Source organism: Ascidia mentula, chromosome 6 (assembly GCF_947561715.1).
Source record: "Ascidia mentula chromosome 6, kaAscMent1.1, whole genome shotgun sequence".
NCBI classification, from domain to species: Eukaryota; Metazoa; Chordata; class Ascidiacea; order Phlebobranchia; family Ascidiidae; genus Ascidia; species Ascidia mentula.
In genome coordinates, this window is record NC_138571.1 from 11,426,537 (window position 1) to 11,452,310 (window position 25,774).

Sequence of the window (25,774 nt, forward strand, 5' to 3'; positions counted from 1 at the left end):
TGCTTTGGACATTTGAAAACAAACTTTCTATAGACCCACTGTAGTTTTGCTTTACATTCTTTTAAAAATGTTGGTGATGTTTTCGTCTGATATAAATATATTTTTTGCGAAAAACAAAATTACATTTTCCCAAACAAGGTAATTGTTTTTTGCATATATTTGTCACAGAAATAAATTATAGTGTATACCGTTTGTCTTATAGTATATTTTCATATACTCCTTTAACGTTGTAAAAAACATTTTTAAACTTTTCCTTGCGACGTTGTAATATTTTTATGTATCGCCGCAAACAGAGCGAACGAGTCAGTATGTAAACAGGGACTTCCCTTTATTACAATTATGACGTCGAAATCACGTGACTAAGAAGTAGTTTGTTTATTATTGCGCATTGCGTATTTGACACCATTGCAACGAAATCAATAAAATAAATCGGGTTAATGGAGTTATGTAAGTAAATTCAATGCCCGAAGTGATGTTATGATGTTACTCAGAAACAGTTTACTGGTTAATTATAAATAGAAAATTGCCTTCGTGTTGCGCAACTCCAATGACATGAACGTTTATCTTTAGAAAACGGCCTGTTGCTGTGCGTAGTAAGCGTGCTCTCATTTCCGCACCGGCGAGTATAAAAGAGCCGGTTGTCTTGTGATCCAGTTAGTGAAAACCTGTTGCGTATTGCTTGGATTTATATTTGTTTACAGCGACGAGCGACCCAACAGAACTAAAGATGTTTTTCTTTTCCTGGCTCTTTTCTTGGCTCTTTTCATGGGAAACTCTGCTGCTTTTTGCAACGGTTATTTTGCTTGTGAGGTAAATTCCGGGAATATGTCAAGCGTTTGGAAACATGTGGCACATTCACTAATGTCATGGTATTGTTTGTTTTAGGTATTATATTCACCAAAAATGGCAGACTCTTCGCAAACTCGGTATTCCTCACGATCCACCAAGTATTCGTGGTCTCGGAAATTTAGGAACAATAATGAAAGATCCAGATAATGTAAGTTTTGCCGACGCATTTGTAGTGCAGGATTTTTGGTTTTACAAATATTTGTGTTGCAGATTTTCAAACTAGACTTAATCAACAAAAAGAAGTATGGATATGTTTATGGGTGAGCTAAGCACTAGGTTAAAAAATTTAAACAGGCACCTGGAAATACAGATAATCAGCAGTTTGTTAAATTATGTGGAATTTTATTATTTTAATTGTTACATTTTTGTTGGTTGGCCAAGCTGAAAGACTCGAACTAACACATGTTGGTTAAGTAATTTTGCTGTGTTTTATTGCTGCAGTGACTACAATGGCATAATACCACAAATTACTATAAGTGATCCCAAAATCCTGAGACATGTCTTCATCAAAGACTTTGATGCTTTTCCGATTCGTCAGGTGTGTGCAGATATTTTTTTCTATTTTATCGTAATGCTGCTGGAGAAACAATGCAAATGAACTGTGACAAGAAGATTTGCCTATTGCAAGTAGCAAAGATATCAGACTTTGTTTTTGCTTAGAGTTACTTTGAATGTGTTTGGGAAAAGTGACAGCAAAGCAGATAGCCGTATTTAAAACTTGCACTGTTGTAACAAAATGTGCCTCTGTTTTGACAGAAAATTTTTACCAAAATCAATGGACCAGAGTTAAATGCGGGAGTCAACTTGGTCGGAGGCCAACGGTGGAGAAGAATAAGGTAAGCTATGCTTTAAATAGATGGCAGTGTTTGAGAACAGGGTGTTGTTTTTAGTTGTGTTGTTACAACTTGTTTTTTGCCTAAATACATTTGTACAACATATAAAAATTTTATTGCAGGAATACCATGTCCCCATCATTTTCTGCTGCAAAACTGAAAGAAATGATGGGAATTATTGAAACTTGCGTGGGACATACTAGCGATAAGTTGACGAAAGCTATTAAGGAAGAAGATGGGAGATTTGATACAAAAGAGTATGTTTTGCTTGGAGTACCATTGTAACACTAAAGCAAATACCAATCAATAATTTATTGAGTAAAATGTTATCTCCTTAAAATAGTGGAGTTGAAAAAATTGAAACGAAGCGTTTCAGTTTTAAGTAAATTATACCAATCTATTATATATTATGGTAAATTATACTAAACTATTGTAAATTATAGTAAATTATACTTTGCACTGTAGTGTGTTTGGATCCCTCTCATTGGATGTTATATGTGCATCAGCATTCAGCACCAATGTATATGGAAAGGTATGTAGAATGTAGATAATGTTCACATATGACATTCCATTAGACAATAAAAGCCACTGATGTATTGTATTTTTACAGGACAATACTGAATCTGTTGAAACTAAAAAAATGGCAATGAAAATGTTTGACTTTACAATATCTGGAAGTCCAATATTTCTTTTGTTTTGTAAGTATATTGTCTGATGAACAATACTTTCTGCATAGTGAAGCCAATAAGCTCCACTTTGCTTATCATACGATTATTGTGGCACTATTGGTTGAGCTTTGCTTGGCCATAGTGTTTCCACCTTGTTTTCTCCGTAAGGTTGCACCTAGTTTGGTGCCCAACGGATGACGGTGATTGTATAGTCACCACAAAGTGGAAGTCTTTGCTTGGACGTTTGATCAGCAAAGTCGTCTTATAGTCACACCAGCTGCACTGATGAGACCTTATAGGTCCAAACAGTGGCCATCTGTATGCAGCTTTCACAATACTTCCTGCATTTACTAATCAAGTGAATTTGTTCTAGATATGTTCCCCTGGACTGAAACAATTGCAGCAAAACTCAACTTTACTCTCTTTCACAAAGATTGCGTAAAATATTTTTCGGCCTTGGTTGACATGGTGATTAACAGAAGAAAGAGTGCAGAGGCCAAATCAGTAAGTAAAATGGGTTATTGCTGTACAATAATGTGTTTCGTTTTCCATTTGAGGATTACCCTTTTGGCCATAGTGTAAATCACCTGACTTTTAATATTGTTGCTAAACTTGATTAAAACTTAATTTCTTCAATGCGCCGTTTTACTCTCTGGTGTATAACTATAGTACTTGCTGGTGCACTGTTTTGATAAGAAATTGACTGTTACACATTTATATAAATGTACTATACTTCATTAAAACTAATCATGTTTACTGTCCACACAGGACACATGATATTTTTCATAATAATCCATGAGTCTGTACCTGCAAGACCATTTGACTTCTACACAGAAATTTAGCACTTGTAAACCCAACATCAATTTTAATATAAATATGTTTGTATTCTAAGTATGCCACTTGTTTTATTTGCAGAGAACTGACCTCCTTCAGTTACTGTTGCAAGCAGAAGTTCCAGAAGAAAAAATTTCACCTGATTCAGCAAAAGGTAAAAATAAACTAAAACGTCTTGTAGATCAACAAAGGTTTTTTGTGGCAAAATAGATGCTTTATCAATTGGTTCTAATTTCAGTAATAACATTAAATTGTTTTTCAGGTATGTCTAGAAAGGAAATTGTGGGCAACAGTCTTATTATGATGCTGGCTGGCTTTGAGACGACCGGCAATGCCATGATGTTCCTTGCATTCAATTTGGCATGGAACATGGATGCCCAAGACCGACTTTATGAGGAAATACAGCAAACTCTTGAGGAACATGTACGTTTGTTTACTTATAAAACTTGTTAGATATCAAGCACACAACTGAAACAATAGAATTTTTTTCCTTTATCTATGTTACTTCACTAGTGGATCACAGTGTAGGTTATGAGTGGACGGTGGCTGTGTCCAAAATATATTAATGCGCAATATTTATGGCCAAGCTAACAATGTGCCTGGTAAAGTGATTTTTTTAACAAAAAGGACCGTTTTCCACTTGAATAATTGGCACCTTTGGACGTTCCATTAATATTTAAATTTTCCAGGGATCTTTTACGTACGAAGCTGTGAACGGGATGAAATTTCTCACCATGTGCATCAACGAGTCTCTGCGTCTCTATGGTCCACTTCCTAGGTATAATTCACCTTATTAGTTTGTACATGGCCTGTATTCTCATAAATACAGGCTCACAGTTAAACTCACATTAAAGAATTTTCTGCTTTAGTCTAAAAGTTGGTGTGGTTCGTTTCTACGATTTATCAAAACTACAAAAACGCTCTATTAACAATCATTACTTTCAACAGAAATTCGCGTTACGCCACAAAAGACGTGTATGTCGATGGTCTACATATACCAAAGGGGGTCATGGTGAAGGTACCAGTATACGGAATGAGTCACGATGAAGAGTATTGGGACGAACCAAATGTTTTTAGACCAGAAAGGTACACAACAATTGATGAATATTCTGTAGCTGCAGGAGAAGTAATGAGCTAATCGTGTTTAGACAAGAACTGAACAGTCCAAAGAAATGTGTTTGAAGTTTTGTTAATAATATGGTGCAAAACGTATCAAAGTTAATGTATATTTATACAGTCTTCCTATTCAGAAACTTTACGAACAATTTTGCTAATTGCGCGATACTACAAGCCCAGTGGTTGCCCTAAAAATTTTAAATGTAGTTTTAGTTTTGACCTAAATGTAAAAAAAACATCATTTTTTTCCACCTTGTTTTTACAGGATGGAGGATATGAGTAAAATAGATCCGATGGTTTTCCAACCGTTCGGTGCAGGCCCGCGTAACTGCGTCGGTATGAGGTTGGCACTGATGGAAATTAAGGTGGCTTTTTGTACTCTGTTGAAGCAGTTCAAGTTCGAAGTATGTCCGGATACCCCGGTAAGTGGATGTGTTATTTGTTTTTGGCGCCTATTTCCTCAACCATAAACCGCCTTCGATATTAACACCTTTTGAATTTCTTTTCAAATTAAGATATATTTCGCATTTATAAAAAAACGCTCTTAAGTTTCTCCACACATAAATATTTAATAAATGCGTAAAAATGTTCGCAAATGTTTCTATTTTCTTGTTGGTATAGGAGCAAAATATTGCTTCAAAAACTAGAAGTAGTTGTAGATCTGTTCGTACAGCACAGTGGTTCAACCTTTCTTGGCTCACAGAACCCCTGTATACAATTTATGAATATACTGAGTGACCCCTGAATGCTGCAATTAGCATTTCTGGGATGAAAAATTACCAGAACAAATAAAAGAAAATCCCTCGGCAACCCCTGAAGGTTACAAATGTCACCCCGGGATGCCATACACAACATCTCTACAACATATTGTTATTGTTCGACAGACAGCGCCGTTGGAAATGACATTCAAGGGAGCAATGAGACCCAAACATCCTTTCTTCTTGAAAGCTGTCCCGAGAAAATAAGTTTTTTTTTTCATCGTAATTGTAGATTTGCTGACCTTTTACTAAATCATTTTTTTATAATTTTGCACTACCCGATATTCTGCGTGAGCCAAATAGTGTTTGATGCGTTGTTTGGTATTTCATAGTAATTTGTTGTCACAGCTTTTAGATTATTGACGCTGGTATTTCGCGTGCATATTTGACTCCAATCTATATAATCATTGTATTATCTCCATGGTGTTGAGAATGATGATTTATTTGATGCCTGAAGTCGTTTTGCTGAAAAAATACACTAGTCAACGTAATATTCGGTCAAAACCTACATATTACAACTTCAGGCGGTTTCTTTTATTGCGTGAATCCGCTGGTGCTCAACTGTGGAAGTATATATAAACGTATCAGTGTACAGGATTTGCAAAAAGAGTGAAATTTGCAATTATAGATTATAATTCATCGGCGGTCCGAAAGGGAGACAAGGGGGGGCATTTGACCCCCCGGAAAACGAAAACTAACACATACTTAACACGACGAAGAATAAATATGTGTTAGTGTTTGTTTTATAATCAGTATGCGTTACTTTTAAACAAGAAACACATATAACATCTTTTGGAACCCTCCCACGAAATGGTTACAGTATTTGGGAAAAAATCACGATAGTTTACACTGCGTTCGACACGAACAAATAGGGACGACGTTATAGCATTGAAGATTATTCGGTAAGACGCAATTCAAGCGACCGACAAACAATGGCAGTTACACAAAATCACACCACGATTTTTCGACACGCACGAGACGACACCAAATGCGACAATGAAATTAACCGAAAATTACGCAAAACAAAATGGCAGCACGTGCCCTAGATTCCCCAGCAAATGTACTTGGTTTCCATATACTCCTCCAAACCGTCGCTCGAACCTTCTCTTCCAAGCCCAGACTCTTTAACGCCCCCAAACGGCGCTTCTGCGGCGCTCATAAGTCCCTCGTTAATTCCAACCATACCGACCTCCAGTTCTTCGGCGACACGAAAACACTGTGCCACGTCACCAGAGAAGAAATATCCTAAAGTAGATCATTATTACCTTTTCACAACACTTAGTAGGTCATATTTAACAGATAAAGTAGGTTATATTTACCAGATAAAGTAGGTCATATTTAACCTTTTCACAACAATTCAATGAAGTGGCGTAAATACACAGGAGCAAATATTTGCAATGCACAACCCATTGTGTTACCTGCCAAGCCGACGCGTGAATTGTTCGCCATTGCGATGACTTCTTCCTCTGTGTTGAATCTGAAGTCATATGGACAAAAATGTTAAACTTTATGAAAGGCGGACAAAACAACATTCTTCGACATCAATAGACTTGTCAGGGCCACAAAATGTACTTTTTTTGTTATTTTTTTTATATGTCAGTGGTACCAATGTAGTGTGTACTTATAAAGTAGCTATGTACCTTAACTACATGCAAATAATATGTCATGTAACCATACTTTGTGTATTTAAACAATAGGAAAAACATAACATTTGTGAACAGAACTAGCAATTAAACAAGCAACAAAATGTCCAATGTAAACGCTATAGCCGCTTCATCCCCAAAATGTACAAAACCAGTCAAACAAAACATACCTTTTAATAGCAGCCAATGGTCCAAATGTTTCATCGTTGAAACACTTCATTTCTGTGGTCGTGTTCGTTATCAATGTTGGCTGAAAGGAATGACATGCTTCAGCGCGCTTTCCTCCCACATGTATTTTCGCCCCATGCACCACTGCATCTTTAACTTGATCTTCCACCTATTTCACAGTATTGTATTAAATAACGGAGCATTCGATTGATAAAACACTAATTTTAAGTGTATACCAAATTTTAGAAGTCCCTATGGTCCCGATTTGTTCATAAGTCCTACATACTAATGAAATGCAAGTGTTGTAAATAATATAAATAGTTTGTTTGCATTACATAGTTTGTTTATGTTTCACAACCAGCATGTTAAGGTTACTTTGTTAAAGCTATCCAACAATGCAGTAGTACAACGGTTCAGCTTCATTATTATTTCACACTACAGACTCTAATCCCTATCGATCAGTCTAGCAACAATCCAATAATCGACAGGAAATTGATTAAACTTCTGATATTTCCCCAAAGACAAACGTGATTATTGCACAACAAATGTCGATTGTGTGCAGACATTCAAAAACAATGCAGACAGAACAGTTAATTGTCTTTTCCACTTGTTTTAATACAGACACAAAATGATAAAACATAAACAAATGCATACAATCCACAGAACGACACTTTCAGCTTGGGGTTTGTCACTAAGTGTTATATTGATGATCTTAACAATTGGGCTTGCAGTAGTAATTTAACGCAAATACAGCATGTACCTTTTCCACGGCCTTTTCGTTGATAAGCGGACCAAATGTCACATCGGACTTCATGGGGTCACCCAGCTTTAGTTGCTGCTGCATGGCTGCAACAAATTTCTCGGCAAACTGGTCGTGAACACCATCTTGTACGTAAAACCGATTTGCACATACACATGTCTGCGGAATAATAGGGGCATTATGCAATGTACAAGCTAAGATGGTATTGCTTACAGGCAAAAACTGGTAATAAAGCATATTTTTCATACAAATGGCTGACAGAAGAGTTTTACATGTGAAATACAAAAATGTTCCTTTAAAAGCTTGCGCTCCACGTGTCTTTACTGGCTTATATTGAACCAATGGTTTAGGTATTCGCAGAACGCACAGTCTTTTAACTGCACGTTTACTGAGCGGTTGCATTACGATCTTTCATTACTTAGTTGGGTGAGAGTATATACGCCAGCAACGAGGTATTTGATAAGCGGGTGGGTATTGTTTGCTGTCGTGAAGTGCACGAAATTTCAAATCTTTTCCTTTGTCTATTGGCATATGAAAAACACGTGGTCTTCTTGTTGGGAATGGTATGGTTATCATTTACCTGCTGTTTTTCAGTTATCTTGTGTACAAGGTTATACGTGCTGGAATTCTGTTACACACATTTGACATTTCGCAAGCTATGCCCAAACAGCACTAGCCTCCAATTACATCACCTTTAGAAACCGCACTGTGGAAAACAGGTACAAGATTCGTGATTTTGCGCACTTAACATGTTTACGTGTAATCGGCTAATGCGAAGTAACACGAATAAAGCATGTTGGACAAGTTTTAATGGACACGCTTTATTGGACTTGCACTATGGCGGCAATAACAAGTGTGCAAAATGCATTTGAAATAAAACCGGCCAAACAAAACGGTACGGCCATGTAGTCTAAAGAAAAAATGTTGACAGTTTTGTTGCGACAATATGGTTGCCACTTATAAACCTTTAACACGAATAAAAATTCTTATGTCACAATAATTCACACTGCGTAGACGGTAAATTCGCAAAGTTCATGAAATTGTTATTACTCTTTCAACTCAAGTTGCTCATGTACCACCTGGGACACCTTGGCGTATACTACAGCCACCACAAAGGTTGGAAGGTTTATGGCCACCTGCACTAAGCAGATTTAACTTCGTCACCTGAAGCTAATTTATTTTCCAGGCTAAAGAAATGGCAATGAACCCAGTTGGTATTTTCATTGTTATGATTCCGCAGCTAGTTTTTCGAACTAATCGCTTTGTTTTTATATGGTCGCCTGCCACCAAAACGACGGCAAATGCGTGGGAACAGAGCTGCAAGAGCTGGGTTGTACTGGAAACCCGGGATAGAATATTAGTGTTTTGAACTTGGCTCCGTGGTTTCCCATTAATGTTACATTTGATACCATCATGTATAGCGATTCCCAAATTGGCAAAATGGGTTCCATAAAGATAACAGATGTAACGTAAGAACAAAGCCAAAGGTTAGTGACCTTGCTGCATATGTTCGTTGCCTTCACGACAATTTAAGTAAAACCGTTAATGTTTGCTTGGCAGTTCTGGTGTATTGAGGGTCCATATCCACTTAAGTAATCTTTTGGTACATAGTGATGCATCTTGACACAACATTTTCATCAGTTACGTCACAAAAACGGCAGCGTTTATAAGACAACCAACATTTATTTGAACACCTGAAAAGGAACCACGCAAAGGCCACCAACGATAGTGTACAAAGAGTGGTTTAAACACTCCTGAGTTTGTTGGTTACAATCGGTTACCCAACCGTAAACGTATCTTCAACACGGCAGTGACCTTTATAAAGGGCAGCAGGTGGTTTACATGCACATAACCGACATTTTAAAGGCTCTACTTTGTCCGCAATAGACTTCGTCAAGTGTTTAACCACCAACAAAATGTGAATGATCTTTTTTTACTAAGCCTACAGCAAGTCCCTTTGTGTGGCATCCGTAGCAAGGTGTCATGTTATTTACTTTGTCATAGCAATGCCCACGTTCATGGTTGTTAATGAACAACATATTTCCCGTCAAAATACTAAAGACTATTCTTTACCTGGCCCATGTAGCGGAACTTGCAGAGCATCGCATGTCGAACTGCCAAATCGACATTCGCTGAATCGAAAACTATAAACGGAGCCAAACCCCCGAGTTCCAAGCTGACCTTTTTCACTGTGCTTGCCGATTGCTTCAACAAGATCTGCATAAAACACTTTGGTATGAATATAAGGTTTTGGAAAGTTTGTAATCGCAAAAAACGCATAAAGTTTGTTATAGGTACAGTAAAAGCAATAAGCGCAACTTTTTAGAACGCAAAACCCAATGTCACTATTGAAGAGAGCAGTATTGCACAACAGTCAAGCAAACTTTGATTCTAAAGCTTGAGAAAATATGGCAAAACTCGCCTTGCCAGTGGCTGTCGATCCAGTGAATGAAAGTGCCGCAATTTTCGGACTTTCGCAAATCACTTGGCCGACGGCCTGGGCGTTTTCGCGGGACGTGGGAACGATGTTAAGTACGCCGGCTGGCATTCCGGCATCTACCGATAGCTGTAGAAAAACCACATTGTGTTTTACAGCACATACAATTGAAAATCCTCTTGCTCAAGGCGGTAAAGACGATAAAACACATTTTTCACATACACGATTTACAATTTCCAAGGCAAAACGTTACAAAACAGTTGTGTGGCAAATACTTGTTTAGACATTAATTTATTACCATGCATCCATGAAATTGTATAACTAATTACCAAAATACAGGTGGGAATACCTTAGCAAGAGCCAAAGCCGACATGGGAGTGTCCTCGGATGGTTTGATCACAACTGTACACCCAGCCGCTATTGCAGCACCTGCTTTCCTGGTGATCATCGCACATGGGAAATTCCACTTAATTGATGAAAGAATGTTTTATAAAGATACATAAAAGCTATTATCGGTTCACATGTTAGTTTTCAACGCTAAACGGAGCGTTTATACTTGGTTACCAACATTATTCAACCAGAAACGATTTTTTTTAGCAGTGCAATACCTGTAAGGTCACTGACACGTTTGATATGGAAATTAAATTTGCAAAACCAAATAGGTTTGCGGTGCCCCGTTAACATAAATACGACACACCATTGGGACTATATTTGTTCATTTTCAATACGCCAGAACGGTTGCCTCTTGTCTGGCAATGTCACCTATGCATGAGGCATATATGCGTATAGGATAGGCGGCTTCAAGAGAAACATAACTTCAGCCAAAATTTCAGCGTTAAAAAACGCTTTTACATCAAGGCAGTGCAATTTCTTACGGGGGTGATCATCCCTGCCACTCCAATAGGCTGTTTGATGGACATTAGTCTTTTGCTTGGATGTGGGGCCGGAATTGTCTTCCCGTAGGTCCTTCGGGCTTCTTCTGCGAACCAATCAAGGAAGGAAGCTGCATAGCCGATTTCGCCGATGGACTCAGCAATTGGTTTTCCCTAAAAAAATAAAGAATTTGCAAAGAAGTTGCATAAATTGCAAAAAAATGCTTGCGAGATATGTCTGATTTAATAAACGGCTTTCCGTCCTCCATAAAGAAATCAAACAATAATATCTTTATGATTATGACGTATTCTTCCTGTTTGTGGCGTTCAGTAAATTCATTTTGAATTTTCAATTTGAGCAGTGGTATCAGTATATGAATTCGAGACTTTCCCCTATGGACATGGTTGCCAAACCGTGTTTATTTCTGATTTGTGCTTACTCTCACGAGCGGTGTCGAGGAAAATAAGCAAGTGTTTATTTTGAAGAAAAGCTTTTTTTTGGACTTTCGTGCTTATTATTAAGGGTTATTAGTGTTACGGCGCAGTGCTAGACGTTTTCCGACGGATCAGATTAACTAATAAAACAAAAAATGTGAAAAATAATTTCGTCATTAAACAGCAGCGTGCCTATTTTTTGCTCCAGGCCGGATTCAACGAACCCCGAGTAAACACCAGTTAAGTAAATGTTGTCTAGCGAAAGAAAGCGTGTGTGTGTGTTCTCCAGTCCAAGTTTCAGGGCAGTTCCCAGTTAGCGCAAACATTTGCCAGACTTCAAATGTTGATTGTAAGTACAAAGCAAACACTCTTTCTGTACATAACCGTGAAGTGTTTGCTTGACATGTACTAAGCAACTTTTGCCGCTTACGGGGAAAGTGTGTTTCGCCCGAAAAGCACCTGAATTGTTTGCAAAACAACGAATTATATCACGTTTGTGTTATTTGTTTTTGTTGCTAACTTATGGTACACAAATTAAAAGGTTAAACTTCTCATGCAAACAAACTTCGACGAACAAAATTTAGTCACGTTTTTGATTAGATTAAAATTAAAATTTGGGCTTCTTTTCTTTTTTCGTCGTTTTTATTAATTCTGTTAGAATTAAAGTTAGAGGGGCTCCGTTTTTTCTTAAATTTCATCAGAACTCGAATTACCGGACATACAACAAGTTAAGTTCCATTCATACCAAAACATATCAGAATTCTATTTTAAAAAATGAGAATGGCAACGATTTATTCGCCATCAAGATTGGCTCGATTTGTGCTGTTTAATTCGCCTATGTTGGTGGAGCGTTTTCGGTAAAACAGGAAATTGGACTAAAGAACTAGAATTAAATTTTAAGCTTTATTAGTTTTATAGCTTTATCAAAATTACATTAGAATAATCCTCATTTTGCTCTATTCGTCAAACTAAAGAATACAATTTTTCAAGTCTGTGACCAAACCCGAAAAATAATCTTTTTCTTTGCATCAAAACCTGTTTAAATAATTATTGGCACTTGACAATAGCGTTTCTAATAGCAAATTTGACTTTGTTGGTAAATATGGAAATAAGTTAAACCACAGATGGAATAATTTTCAAGAACACCCACGTTTTCAGCTGTGATAAGTTCAGCAAGGGCTTGCTTGTTTTCCAAGATAAGCTTGCTCCATTTGCACAACACTGCAGCTCTTTCCTGCAACAAAGCAACAGTTAATTTAAACCAAATAATATTAGGAATGTGGTTTTGCATACAAACGCTCAGTAAAAATACAACAGGCAAAGTTTATAGTGCAAGAAGATTGGTGTTGTACATCAGGCTGATACACCGAGTAGAATTTGTAGTACAACCACACAGCACTAATAACATTACTCATATAAAAGATAATTTAACGTGGATGCACAAATACCAGTGGAGTAGTTTTTTTCCAAGTTTTAAACTTTTCCGTTGCCACGTCCACAGCGTCTTGGGCATCGCTTGCGGTGCAATTCCCAACGTCTGTTATTTTCTCACGAGTATATGGGTTTGTTACAGGAAAAGTGCTTGCAACACTTTTGAACTTTCCGTTGATAAAAGCTTGATTTAGAAGAAAACTTTCCATTTTGTAGGTTCCTGAATTTCTGATAATGGTTTGGTAAATTTGAATTCCCTGCGATTGTCGATTGAAACCACCAGCTTTTGCCAACTCACTGCACACACGGGAAGTAGAATGGAAAGGTTCAACAAACAACTTCCCTTTGTTTGCTGTTTGGCAAGTAAATACGGAACTCAGCGATGAACTGCAGGTCTTTACAAATGACATAGTCCACCAGCTAGTGACTAAGCAAAAAGTGCTATCTACCTATTTGAACTTTGATCAATACAAAATCCAATATTTCATGCAGATTATGGGCAAAAACAAACCTTATCTGGACATTAAACCCAAACAACAATGTTGCAGGGAAGAACTTACATAAATCAAATTACTTTTATTTTCCTTGACTTGGTGGTCATTTATGGCAATTGTTATTATAGAACCTTGACTGTGATGAGTTTAGCCATTTTTGTGACAAAAACAAAACAAAAATGAAATACTGATTTACACTTGTCTTACTGTTAGGCTTCTTAGTTTTTTCATTGCCATGGGTTTTACCTCCTGTTACTATGTTTCATAAAAGCATATTGATTCAAAATCAGTATGTGGACTTTGAGAGCTAAAGACTTTTTACCACTGTTCATCCCTACTTAAACTATATGTCAGTTAATTTTTGGGCAACGAACACAAGGTCAATTATAAATCTAACTGGTCAAAGATAGCAATTCTAGAGCTCCAAAGGGAGTAAAAGACGATCACACCAGTTTAAAAGATAGAACACACTTATACTGATTAACCAACTTACATATTAAAATAAGCATTTAAACCTTGTTGGCTTACATGGCTAATACATATTTTAAATTTTTAATAACAAAACAAATAGGAACACAATTCATGGATTTACTCATACTCATAATTCTGAGAATAAAAAGACTGGTCCATACTGTTATTAACACTGCCATGTTTAAAACGTTTATTTTTATTCCCAAAACAAATAGGATTTAAATATTTGTTAAGCAAAACAAAAATGAGGTTTTTGGTTTTTATCTTGTGTCAATCTTTCAACTTGAGTCACAATATCATAGCAATAACATACATGTGCCAAATCAAGTGCAATTGCATTTGCCTACACTACAAAGAACCACAGAAGTAATTGTGCAGGTAAATCTAACAAACTGTCAGCAACACAGGACAAATAATCGGATTTTACGGAAATCGTGGAAGGAACAAAGTTAACACAACCACCTAAAACTGATCTAATGGAAACTAAAACGGTCAAGCTCTTTAAAACAAGGCATTTTTTTCTTCAAGTTTTGATTGACAAGTAGCCTCCAAATAGGTAATTTCCCAGATTCGATTTAAATGCGTTATTGTGCACATTATTGCGTGATTCTGCAAAATTATCACTTGTGAAGGTTTTTAATACAAGCAAGTCACGTAAACTTGAAACTAAAAATTTATTATGATGGAACGATTCTAATATGTTTATTAGTTTATTTGGTGTTGCCCTTTTTTGACACCTGACGGAATTTGTTTTCGTTTTTGTTAGTTTTTCTTTCTTTAGATAAATCCAAAAAATAAAAAAATTAAATAGAGAAATTATCTTGTAAAATTAATTTCTGCTTCTGTTGTTTAAATTTCAAATAGGTTCCCGTTTTCAAACATAAAAATGTTATGTCGATCACGTGTGTTCTGAAGGAATGCTCATGAGCTTTTCATTAATTCCTTCGTTTATTTTTTTTTTTCAGCGAAAAAGTTTGTTTGGTCATTTAGATTTGTAAAGTTTTCATGCTACTGAACATATGTGAAAAGCAACAATACTTTTTTACAGTTCCGATATACTAAAATACTTCTTGCAAATATGTCTGAGGTTTTACAACAGCTAAAGGATGACATCGACGAGGTTAGTTATTTTCTATGTAATATGTATAGCAGTAATTGTTCTAGCAATTCCTTGGATGTTGTGTATAGGAGTTTGAAGATGAGACATTATCTGAACGTCTGTGGGGTTTGACAGAAATGTTTCCTGAACCTGTAAGGACTGCTACATCTAAAACTGCACACTACACAGTGGTGGGAACAAAAAAATTATACAGGCAAGATTTGTGTTCTACAATATGTACTCCAGAGTTCCCTGGGCATTTTTTCTAATCTGTATTAGTGTTTTGTCATGACCTCGCATGATATAAACAGTTTGATGTGCAACACAATTAAATTATCAGTTAAAAGTTTCACATGAATGTAAATGTTTGGTTTTCAGTTGAAGGACTTCATATTTTGTTTTAATTTTCAGTTTTGTCCGGTCTGCAATGTGGGTGGGAACTGCTGGCTTTATGGTTCTTGTGGTTCCGGTTGTGTTTGAACAAGAACGATACAACATGGAACAACAGCAACAACAACACCAAAGACAGGTAATGATGTCAAATCTTTTGTTGAATGTCTAATTAGATACAACATTTACTAACTAAAATATTTGTGTTTCTGCTTTTGTGTGGTCCTTAAACTCTTACATACAAACTACTAAAATTAGAGGGTGCAACATGTTCTTCACAATGTGTAGCAGTAGCACATCTTTTACTTGGTAATTTTATACACACATATGAAATATACATTTTGGAGCCTGGTTGCTAACATGCCCATGCAACATACGAGCGATAGAACCAAGAATGTTTTTATGGTGAGCTGCAGATAGTTTGGTAACAAACTGGAAGTCTTGCCAGCTATTTCGCTGACAAGATCGTTATAAATCACACCATAATGCACTAATGAGACCTATTAGCTCGAAACAGTGGCCCTGTCTGCTGCTTACTATGATGCCCATGTACTGCTATATTAGGGCACATTCTTAACAGCTCCAAATTGCAATATTTTAGATTTTACTTGGACCAAATGCTGCTGTTTCCAATCTTTCTCCGGGGATGGGAATGGCACCTCCACCACCAACAAGATGAGAAATTGTTTTTCCACTGTCTTTTGTGCAAGAAAACCAAATGTTGGTTTTTTCAATGTAATGAACATTGGAGAAGCACGACTTACTGTTCTTTAGTTTTGTGGCCCTACTTTTTAATCTTAAGTAATGGCGTGCTTAGTTCCTGAGCAACGCTTTCAAGTTTTACATGTGTATTTACAAAAATAAAAACGCCACAAAAACAATATTAAAAAAATAATTTTGTTTGTTAATGTGACCGAAATTGCTCCAAGGATAAAGCAACGGAGGAGCTCCTTGTGCAAATCAAAAATAGACCAGCCCACAGTGGTTTTATTGCAACAGCATAGGATTGAATCTTCATTTGAGCTTTGTTTTTCTGAAAGCGTCATCTCTTTCTTTTTCCAGCAACTGGCACTCTGCTGTTGTCTCTGCAACCTGCACACAAAGTCAGCACTGACTAAACCCATTTTATTTTTATGCACAGTATTTCAACCAGATCTGTAATGTTACCATTGAATTGATATTACATTTATACCATCACTAGGCTAGAATTTTCTTGCATTTTGGCTTACCATATCCATTAAAATGTCTAATTTTAACTTCAATAAGTTGTTTTCATCTGTCAAACGCTCATTTTCTTTTTTGAGCTTAATCATCTCCTTGTGTGGTACACCGCCAATGCCAGACTCTGTAAACAGTACAATAAGTTTGCTATTTAACACTAGATTCATTCAAAACATAAGTTATTATGTAATTAACTAGACATTACTGCCAAAGTCTGCTCTAGCTTATACTTTTTCACAACTAAACCCACCAGACTGCCAAAGTCCATCTTCAAATTTAAATTCAGCTCCGTTCAGTTTTAGAGATGCTGCACCATATTCTAGGCCAAATTCTTTAGCCCGATCTGACGCATCCAGTGTTGCAAGATTTGAAAGGGACGCTGATTTTCTGGCCTCTGACTTTTTGGGGCTGAATCCCTTCTGACCAAACACCGTCGGTAACCCAAGTGGCATAATTTGCACAAATTACTGTTACAGTTTATATTTAACATCAACATGAAAGCTGAATTGCAAGGTCAAGATAAAAAGTTGTTAAAAGATTAGCGATTTATGCATAAAATTTAACTTCTAGCGAAACAACAACCCTTTTACTATCGCCAAGCGAATTTTGCCTTTGAATGTTGTGTGAAGAAAAACGGTCAATGGAATTAATTCGTCATGCGGAACAAATAGACATCCAAACAAAGCTCAACGTTAGAAACAAGTTTTAAAAGACTTGATTTTTAAGTTTCAAGTTTTTGTACTAAAACGTTAAACTGCTAAAAACACAACGAAAGTTACGATAAGATACATAAAAAATGATTTGAAGTATTTACGGAAAATACATAAAAATCACAATTATTGGTCTGGTTACGGTCTAATGCACAGCTGAATGTCGGCGTCGAAGGTAAGTTGCATGATAAAATATAAGTGCATGGTACATTTTGTTTATGTTTTCTGCACAAAAAAGTTTTCAGTCTAACAATTTAGTCAACCTCAATTCAACTTATAGATCAAAATCTATAACGTAATGGCATACTGTGCAAAAAGCATTGGCTTGTCAAGACTAATCACTCAAACTGGAAGAAGGACGTTATTACCACAATGTGGAAGATGGCTTTCCTCCAAATGCTTTGCGCCATCACAAATCTTGATCACTGAAAGAAAATTCAACCCAACAAATGTGAGACATTTTCAGACTCCTTTTTGTGGTAATGTTTTAGGCTGTGGATTCTGCAGGTTTATGATAAACTTTCACACTCTTAATATATTTCTGTTATGTTACTAAACACTGTCAAAATTATTAAGCTTTAGAGAAGAAACTGATATGAATATAAACCATACGCTTGCATTGCAAACAACACAAGCAAACAGAAAGATTTGTCTGCTCAACCAATATCATTTTACTTTGTGGCTAAACATTAAATCTTAAAAAAATAAAAGCATTACAATAATACACAGTATATATACATAATCCCCTGTAAACATAATTACCTGTGCAAACAGAAGGGAGTTGTACCTTTGGTATTCCCAACTGTTAGCGGCGACAATGTGGTCACCACAAAGTGCAAGTCTTATTTGCGATAGCCGACAAGATCATAGTAAACCACTAAAGCTGCACTGATGAGACTTACAAGGACAGAATAGTCGCTCTGTGTGCAGCTTATTAAAAATAAAAATTATGTGTGCATTAATGTGTAAATTGCCAGTTTTAATGCTGTTTAAATTTGACTATTTTTTGTGCATAACCAGACACCCACCTTTACTGTACCAAAACGGTTAATGAGTTTGGATCCCTCCTCACTTAAAGAAATTACGGATAGAGTGATGGAGATTCTGCACTTGTATGACAAAATTGAAGAAACAAAGGTAAATCAATGGTAACTGAATGTGGTTTGATATTTTTTATCACTGCGACTTACTGTTTTTTTTAGCTTGAACTTGGTTCCCATTTTATGAGAGATCTTGGATTGGACAGCTTGGATCATGTGGAAATTATCATGGCTGTAGAAAATGAATTTGGTATCTATTTATGCATATTTTTTTCACTTATAAGTTGATTTGAAAACACACTGTGTTGGGTCTTTTGTATATCTAGCATACATTTAAGTATTTTTATTAATTCATACAATAGCACGTCACTTTGTGTTACCAAATAAAAATTCCTTTTTTTCTTTAGCTCATCATATTCCTGATGTTGATGCAGAAAAACTGTTGACGCCACAAGAAATAGTTGACTATATGGCCGACAAATATGATGTGTGTCAATGATTAACCCTTCTGTGATTTCTTTCCAGTTTGAGTCTTTCAAAATGTCCCAAGTGGTGAAATTTGTGGCGAAATCTATACTTAAGTTCAAATGTTTTTCTGGCGTTTTTTAGGTTGCTCACACAAGCACGAATTAAACCTTCACTTGGAAGAGTGTGCATTGTATCCAGGACAGATGCTAGAAAAGCAGTGGTAAATTCAAAAGCAATCTTTTTGGTGAAAAATTACCACAGTTAGTAACAGTGGTGAAAAGAAAAAATCTTATAGAACGGATAATTTTACACAGATAAATAAAGCATTGTGTTTTCCTATTCTTGGTAAGTTTTTTAAAATAAGTGAATAAATTTAGGTTATTCATAACATTTTGGGACATGCCAACAGTTGAATCCTTACTGGAACGAAATTTAACCGTGTTGCCCAATCAGGTCCGCTGTCACCATTTCCAATAATTTGTCAAAACCTGCGTTTTTTATAACCGTAAAGTTCCCCAGACCTCTCTGCCAGGGCCGTTGAAAGAGAAAATTGTGCTGTTGAAAGACCTTTTTAGCCTAAAATGAATATTGTTGACCTTTAAAAGGGCCTATTTTAAAGCTATGTAAATCCCCTTTTAAAGCAACAGGTTTTCACACCTGCCTCATACTCCAATGGTTCACAAACGGTGATACGTACTGAGAGGATGTGTTAACCCAGAAAATACAGTCAATGTTCGACCGACTAATGGCAACATAAATTTGCATATTAGTCAGCAAAAATCATACACTACGCTTGGGGTTTCTGCTGTGCACCGACCTAACTTTTTTATAGTTCCATAATCAGTGCTTGGTGCATATGGGTAGCGCCAATGCCCGAATCCGAGCACCGTTGTTTGAATTCTAGTCAAGCACCTTGCTTGTATCGAATTCGGTGTGTCCGAGCCGGCACATCCCCAGTGTACTTACTACACACCTTTGGGATATTCTGGATATGGGTGGTACGCGACCATAAACACTAGCGGGCCCCCACAGCCACCCTGAAAAGGTGCCCCTGTGCGTTTCAAACTAACTTATATACCTGTGTTTCAAAATGCGATATTGAGTATAACGCTTGCGAAAACCAACAATCCCAGAGAAGGTCCTACTTGGATGGAAGAAGGCCCCATACCTTACATACAAAAGAGATGTGTTAGTCATATGTTTAAGCTTACGCAAAAAAAAAGAATTTTTCGCTATTGGTTGTAGATTGGTACTTAGTAGTTGCAAAAGTATTTTGTTCAGTATCAACTTTTCACAGTGTGCCACGCTTATTGCCGATTGGCGATGCTGTGCGGTCAAAAAAACTTGACACAATAGTTGACGAACTCTGATTGTAATTGTGTACCATTATTACTTAACAATCGGTTTAAAAGTTAATACATTTGCAGATAATCCTTCGTTAATTCAGGTCTGTATTTTTTTTATTTCTGTGGTGTGGTTATTTTGTGTCGGAGTGCGCGCCCCTTGAGTGACCGTGGGGTTCGAATATTCGCTGTGTTCACTAAAAGAGCGTCTCGAGGATCCTAATACTGAGTCTCGATTGCAACTCGGCATCGAAGGCAAATTGCATCAAGGTTACTGTTGGAGTTAAATAACTCATTTACCCAAGTCTGTTCGTCTTCCACATAGTCCAACTAAATACACATCTACCGAGCTTCAAACCAGTCCAAAGTTGTTCATAAATTCGTTCATTGTCGATATTTCAGTAAAGTAATTTAGTAATTGCCAAAAGAAATACCTATGTTAATTTTAACTTTATTGACGTAGTTAGTGTGGTTGCCCTAATTACGTACATGGCTTGATTGCCCAAGTTACATGGTTTATGACACAATTATAATATCGCTGCTTCTACTGCATGGCTAGAATTTTTTCACCTGCCAACAGCTCGGCAAGTTTGTCCTACTAAATTGTCTGATCAGGAATTGACCAAAACCGGAAACTAGTTCTTCTTTTTTCCCATGTCCTTTTGTTGGACATCACAACTGAACATGCTTTGAAAGCGTGATTTAGTGACTTTGGTTTTAAATCTCAGCCATAACATAGTCATAGGTTTTGGGCATTTTCTAATTTGGGCGGCGACAGATGAAAACCAATACTATAAAGATACGCATTATTCTTGAAAGTGATTAGGCTTTGTAAGTGATTAGGTATGTAGTTTTCATAACTCATTAACAAACCGACAGTACATAGAGTTGATTTTTATTGTCGCCACTAATTAGTTATACATTTGCCACATGCAAAGCCTTTTAAAGTGACATTTCCAAGTCTATCCAGTCTCTAACGGCAGAGTTCTTGGACCACACTGAAGCTGCTGCTGTTGGACAGTTAACTACACCAAACGATGTGTTGCCAACGAGAATGTTGTTGCCATTTTCGTCCTTAACAACCAGAGGTCCACCAGAATCACCCTGGATGCACAAACGTATCGTTTAGGTAAAAGCTGAGTGTGTCAATGCGTTATGATTATTGCGATCACATCGAAGTGAAATAAGTCAAAGTGAATTAAGTTTCTGTCGTATACATATCATGGCTGAACAAGTAAATGCCCACTAAATCGGACTTAGTTGCATCAAATTTAATTACGCGTTCCATGATATTGCGTCGGAATGATGGGTTAAATTAGTTTACGATCAAAATAATAAATAAAGTTTTACGATCGGAAGTTTTTTTTTTTCCAAATGTCCAATATGTATTGCAGAATAGTAAATGTGTTTGGCGAAATACATTATTCTTAAATAAACATCAACTGACCGAGCCGTCTGCGTTGTCGGGTTGTGTTAAATTTTTCATAGAAATATACGAAGCCAATATGTGGCGTATTATCTAAAATAAAAAATGTTTCGACAAATGGCGATAGCCCATACTTACATTGCAGGCTGTGTTGCCCAAAAGACCGGCACACTGCATACGCGGAGTAATGGTTTTACCAAGTCTTTCAAGGCATTCCTGGTCGTCAACCAATTCAGTGTTAGCAAACTGAAGGATATCAGGGACTGTGTCGGCATTAGCAACGGTTAAACCCCATCCTGAAATGAGTGCTGGCATCCCTCCTGGGTATTCCACACCTAGTTCCGGCAGCATAATGGGCTCGATTTGCTAAAAATAAGAAACAACATTTGCTGTGCTGTGATTTGCAAAGCACAATGGAGTTTGGAAAAAAACTTCCCCTGAAAATCATTGTATCATTAAAAGGAAATGCTGTTTAGAGTTACTTAACCCATATTGAGTCTACAGTACAATAATTTACGGATTTTTTATAAACATGACTTACTCCACTAATGAAAGATACAGGTGCAACCATCTTTAGAACGGCATAATCGAAATCGATTCTCAGTCGACTATACCTCTCATGACAGATGAAGGTATCTACGGGGATGCTCTCTATGGGGTTTTTATATTCAATGGAACCCATGTTGACTGTGACATCACTAAAAATCAGTTTTTAAGCATAAATTTAATCGTTTGTGATTATCATCTTTTAGTTATTTGTTGCAACATCTTTACGTGGCGATATAACGGCTTAACTTGCAGGCATAGGCGTCGTTTTTTTTAACGTTTTGTAAAATATTAAAGGTGACTTTTCCAGGTTTCAAAAATACGTAAAAAACATTTGGTCAGTCGTATCGCGCTAAACATATAGGCAAAAGACGCGAATTTCGTTTCGTGTCACTTTGTTTTTACATCGAATCATGTTTTTGTATCACTAAGTTTTAAACACTTCAATTACGGACCACCTTTACTGAAATCGGCACATTTTTGTTTCAATCAGTCTATTGCAGATTTGGTAATTATGAAGTTTTATACAAATCTATTACGCAACAATGCTGATTCTTACCATTATATCACAACAACTGCTGCGTTGGGTAATAATCAAAGAGACACTTGTGTTTATCCTGATTGTGACGGTAATAATACAGGTTGTTTAAAACTAGCTTAACGCATAGTACAATGTATGTGGTTTTTCTAACAATAAGTTTTAATTTAAACGAAATCCAGGGGTGACAATACATGCAATGTCACCCCTGTTGGTTTGTGAGGGGTGACATGTCACCCCAGTCACCCATAAATCGACGCCTATGGTTGTGTATGATAAGTACCTCATTTGGCAGTGGCAAGCGCTCATGACAAATTGTTCAGAGACCAGCGAACCTCCGCAGAAATGTCTACCGGCTTGCTGAAGAGATACTTGCCAGGGGGTCATCGCCATGCTCTCGGCAGTTACGCCGTTGATGATCCGTTCATGCCCGGCCGAGGCCGCTACATCAAGTAGAAAATTATTGAACGTTTATTAATTATTTTTATTATTATTCAAAGTATGTACTTCTATTTGGAAAACTTATCATTATGCAAAAATTCTTTAGATATAAAGGTGCTTTGATGAACTATATAAAAGAAGCTTAAACACAATTGTTTTCATTGTAAAATTCGATGTGGGTTTCACTGCAAAAAGGGTTTGAACGACGATTTTAAAATTAAAATATTCACATTACCTGCAACCAGACTGAGAACAAGCAACAACTTCATCTTTGTGAGTCGATTTTTCGTCGTGGAAAGAAGCAAGAAGTGAATATGCTGCCTGGCAGTCACGTATTTATCAAATTCGAAAACAATGGCGCACTTGACATGTTGTAATTTTCGCACGAACATAGAAAATTAGTGCGCGTGCGAACAATGCCATATGGCAGTTGCCTGCGATAACTATTTCTGTCATTGAGGCAAATAAACTACAAACGACCTTTGTTAGATAAGAACTTCCCGGGCCCCAGCAGCTGGTCATTTTTCCAAGCTAAAAGAATCGCAAAATGCTGTGTCACCAGGTGTACAATGTATAATAATTTACGGGTGTCAGCTCAATTGCGTACACTTAACAGCCTATTTGTCGCAAACCCTATATGTTCGCAGTCGCGTAGAACTAATTCAAATCTGTACTTTTTTCGGTCTGGTTGTTCGGTAAACAGACTGCGAGGGGATTTAATTTTTGAAATGTGCCTGATGTAGGCACTATAATGCAATAACTGAAATGTAAGTGGTGGGAGTAAGGATTCCATTACAACTACAAGTGGGAAATGAGGGAAAAAAGAATGCTTATAACCACTGTTACAAAAATACCCGCATATTCTTGTTCACAATTAACCGTTTTGGAAGTGATTAGGTATGTAGTTTACATAACTCATTAACAAACCGACAGTACATAGAGTTGATTTTTATTGTCGCCACTAATTAGTTATACATTTGCCACATGCAAAGCCGTTTAAAGTGACATTTCCTGGTCTATCCAGTCTCTAACGGCAGAGTTCTTGGACCACACTGAAGCTGCTACTGTTGGACAGTTAACTACACCAAACGATGTGTTGCCAACGAGAATGTTGTTGCCATTTTCGTCCTTAACAACCAGAGGTCCACCAGAATCACCCTGGATGCACAAACGCATCGTTTAGGTAAAAGCTGAGTATGTCAATGCGTTATGATTATTGCAGGCACATCAAAGTGAATTAGTTTTTTGTCGTATACAAATCATGGCTGAACAACAGATTTAATTTACATAGAAATATACGAATCCAATATGTGGCGTATTATCTAAAATAAAAAATGTTTCGACAAATGGCGATAGCCCATACTCACATTGCAGGCTGTGTTGCCCAAAAGACCGGCACATTGCATGCGCGGAGTAATGGTTTTACCAAGTCTTTCAAGGCATTCCTGGTCGCCAACCAATTGAGTGTCAGCAAACTGAAGGATATCAGGGACTGTGTCGGCATTAGCAACGGTTAAACCCCATCCTGAAATGAGTGCTGGCATCCCTCCTGGGTATTCCACCCCTTGTTCCGGCAGCATAATGGGCTCGATTTGCTAAAAATAAGAAACAACATTTGCTGTGCTGCGATTTGCAAAGCACAATGAAGTTTACAAAAAACTTCCTCTGAAAATCATTGTATCATTAAAAGGAAATACTACATTGAGTTACTTATTTTTTTTACAAACATTACTTACTCCACTAATGAAAGATACAGGTGCAACCATCTTTATGACGGCATAATCGAAATCAATTATCAATTGTCTCCAGTTCGGATGACAGTTGAAGGTATCTACGGGGATGCTCGCTATGGGGTTTTTGTATTCAATGGAACCCATGTTGACTGTGACGTCACTAAAAACAAATTATTGTGCATAAGTTTAATCGATTGTAATTATTTATAATCTACTAGTTATTTGTTGTAACATTTTAGACCGCGAATTAACGGCTTAACTTGCAGGCAATCGTAAAAGTATATTGTGGTTGTGTATGTACCTCATTTGGCAGTGGCAAGCGCTCATGACAAATTGTTCAGAGACCAGCGAACCTCCGCAGAAATGTCTGCCGGCTTGTTGAAGAGATACTTGCCAGGGGGTCATCGTCATGCTTTCGGCAGTTACGCCGTTGATGATTCGTTCGTCCCCGGCCGAGGCCGCTACGACAAGTAGGAAATAATTGAACGCTTATAAAGTATTTTGATTCTTTAAATTATGAAAACATGTCACTTTTGCAAAAAATGTCATATGAAGTGCATAAAAGTAGCTTCAAAAAAACCGTTTTCATTGTAAAATTTGATGTGACTTTACACTACAAAATGGATTTAAATCGAGATTTTAATTAAAATAATCATCTTACCTGCAACCAAACTGAGAACAAGCAACAACTTCATCTTTGTGAGTCGATTTTTCGTCGTGGAAAAAAGCTAGAAGTGAATATACTGCCTGGCAGTCACTATTTATTGGGCAGCAAAACAATGGCGATCTCGACATGATGTAATTTTCGCACGGTCATAAGAATTTTGTGCTGGTGCGAATAATACCTTATGGCAGTGCATGGTCAGAACACAACTATTTCTGTCAAATAAATAAACTACGAACGGACTTTCTTAGATAAGAACTTCCAGGGCCCCAGCAGCTGGTCATTTTTCCATGGCGGAAAGGCTGTGTCACCATGAGTACATTGGATGATAATTCACGGGAGTTTGCTTACTTCGTCAGCTTAATTGTACACTTAATAGCCTAATT

The 25,774-nt window shown here is 37.0% G+C and overlaps 6 protein-coding genes across 6 annotated transcripts; 3 read left to right on the top strand and 3 right to left on the bottom strand.

Annotated features, from left to right (window-relative positions):
* Nucleotides 1–369: 369 nt before the first annotated feature.
* On the top strand, nucleotides 370–5,549 carry LOC145906714 (cytochrome P450 3A30-like). Its single transcript, XM_082994166.1, has 15 exons — nucleotides 370–810; nucleotides 886–997; nucleotides 1,060–1,109; nucleotides 1,291–1,387; nucleotides 1,606–1,685; nucleotides 1,805–1,939; nucleotides 2,148–2,214; nucleotides 2,293–2,380; nucleotides 2,724–2,854; nucleotides 3,266–3,338; nucleotides 3,447–3,607; nucleotides 3,874–3,962; nucleotides 4,133–4,270; nucleotides 4,566–4,722; nucleotides 5,185–5,549. The coding sequence occupies exons 1-15, from the start codon at nucleotides 728–730 to the stop codon at nucleotides 5,263–5,265; spliced, it is 1,542 nt and encodes a 513-aa protein (XP_082850292.1). The 5' UTR covers nucleotides 370–727; the 3' UTR covers nucleotides 5,266–5,549.
* LOC145906713 (succinate-semialdehyde dehydrogenase, mitochondrial-like) lies at nucleotides 5,485–13,258 on the bottom strand. Its single transcript, XM_082994165.1, has 10 exons — nucleotides 12,822–13,258; nucleotides 12,524–12,607; nucleotides 10,942–11,112; nucleotides 10,416–10,532; nucleotides 10,052–10,195; nucleotides 9,703–9,846; nucleotides 7,630–7,788; nucleotides 6,872–7,038; nucleotides 6,477–6,535; nucleotides 5,485–6,303 (listed from the first exon to the last, which is right to left on the bottom strand). Exons 1-10 carry the CDS (start codon nucleotides 13,212–13,214, stop codon nucleotides 6,101–6,103), a joined length of 1,641 nt encoding a protein of 546 aa, XP_082850291.1. The 5' UTR covers nucleotides 13,215–13,258; the 3' UTR covers nucleotides 5,485–6,100.
* Nucleotides 13,259–14,718: 1,460 nt separating this feature from the next.
* LOC145905575 (mitochondrial import receptor subunit TOM22 homolog) lies at nucleotides 14,719–16,000 on the top strand. The gene is made up of 4 exons (XM_082992817.1): nucleotides 14,719–14,889; nucleotides 14,958–15,082; nucleotides 15,280–15,397; nucleotides 15,860–16,000. The coding sequence occupies exons 1-4, from the start codon at nucleotides 14,848–14,850 to the stop codon at nucleotides 15,935–15,937; spliced, it is 363 nt and encodes a 120-aa protein (XP_082848943.1). The 5' UTR covers nucleotides 14,719–14,847; the 3' UTR covers nucleotides 15,938–16,000.
* Nucleotides 16,001–16,211: 211 nt separating this feature from the next.
* LOC145905574 (protein chibby homolog 1-like) lies at nucleotides 16,212–16,976 on the bottom strand. The gene is made up of 3 exons (XM_082992816.1): nucleotides 16,730–16,976; nucleotides 16,488–16,603; nucleotides 16,212–16,350 (listed from the first exon to the last, which is right to left on the bottom strand). The coding sequence occupies exons 1-3, from the start codon at nucleotides 16,929–16,931 to the stop codon at nucleotides 16,273–16,275; spliced, it is 396 nt and encodes a 131-aa protein (XP_082848942.1). The 5' UTR covers nucleotides 16,932–16,976; the 3' UTR covers nucleotides 16,212–16,272.
* A 271-nt stretch (nucleotides 16,977–17,247) lies between these two features.
* Nucleotides 17,248–18,876, top strand: LOC145905573 (acyl carrier protein, mitochondrial-like). The gene is made up of 5 exons (XM_082992815.1): nucleotides 17,248–17,364; nucleotides 17,470–17,640; nucleotides 18,210–18,326; nucleotides 18,392–18,479; nucleotides 18,637–18,876. The coding sequence occupies exons 1-5, from the start codon at nucleotides 17,350–17,352 to the stop codon at nucleotides 18,726–18,728; spliced, it is 483 nt and encodes a 160-aa protein (XP_082848941.1). The 5' UTR covers nucleotides 17,248–17,349; the 3' UTR covers nucleotides 18,729–18,876.
* Nucleotides 18,877–20,982: 2,106 nt separating this feature from the next.
* Nucleotides 20,983–25,419, bottom strand: LOC145907195 (transmembrane protease serine 9-like). Its single transcript, XM_082994627.1, has 10 exons — nucleotides 25,386–25,419; nucleotides 25,026–25,185; nucleotides 24,728–24,884; nucleotides 24,359–24,586; nucleotides 23,998–24,149; nucleotides 23,227–23,312; nucleotides 22,834–22,993; nucleotides 22,008–22,164; nucleotides 21,605–21,832; nucleotides 20,983–21,144 (listed from the first exon to the last, which is right to left on the bottom strand). The coding sequence occupies exons 1-10, from the start codon at nucleotides 25,417–25,419 to the stop codon at nucleotides 20,983–20,985; spliced, it is 1,524 nt and encodes a 507-aa protein (XP_082850753.1).
* Between the last annotated feature and the right edge of the window lie 355 nt (nucleotides 25,420–25,774).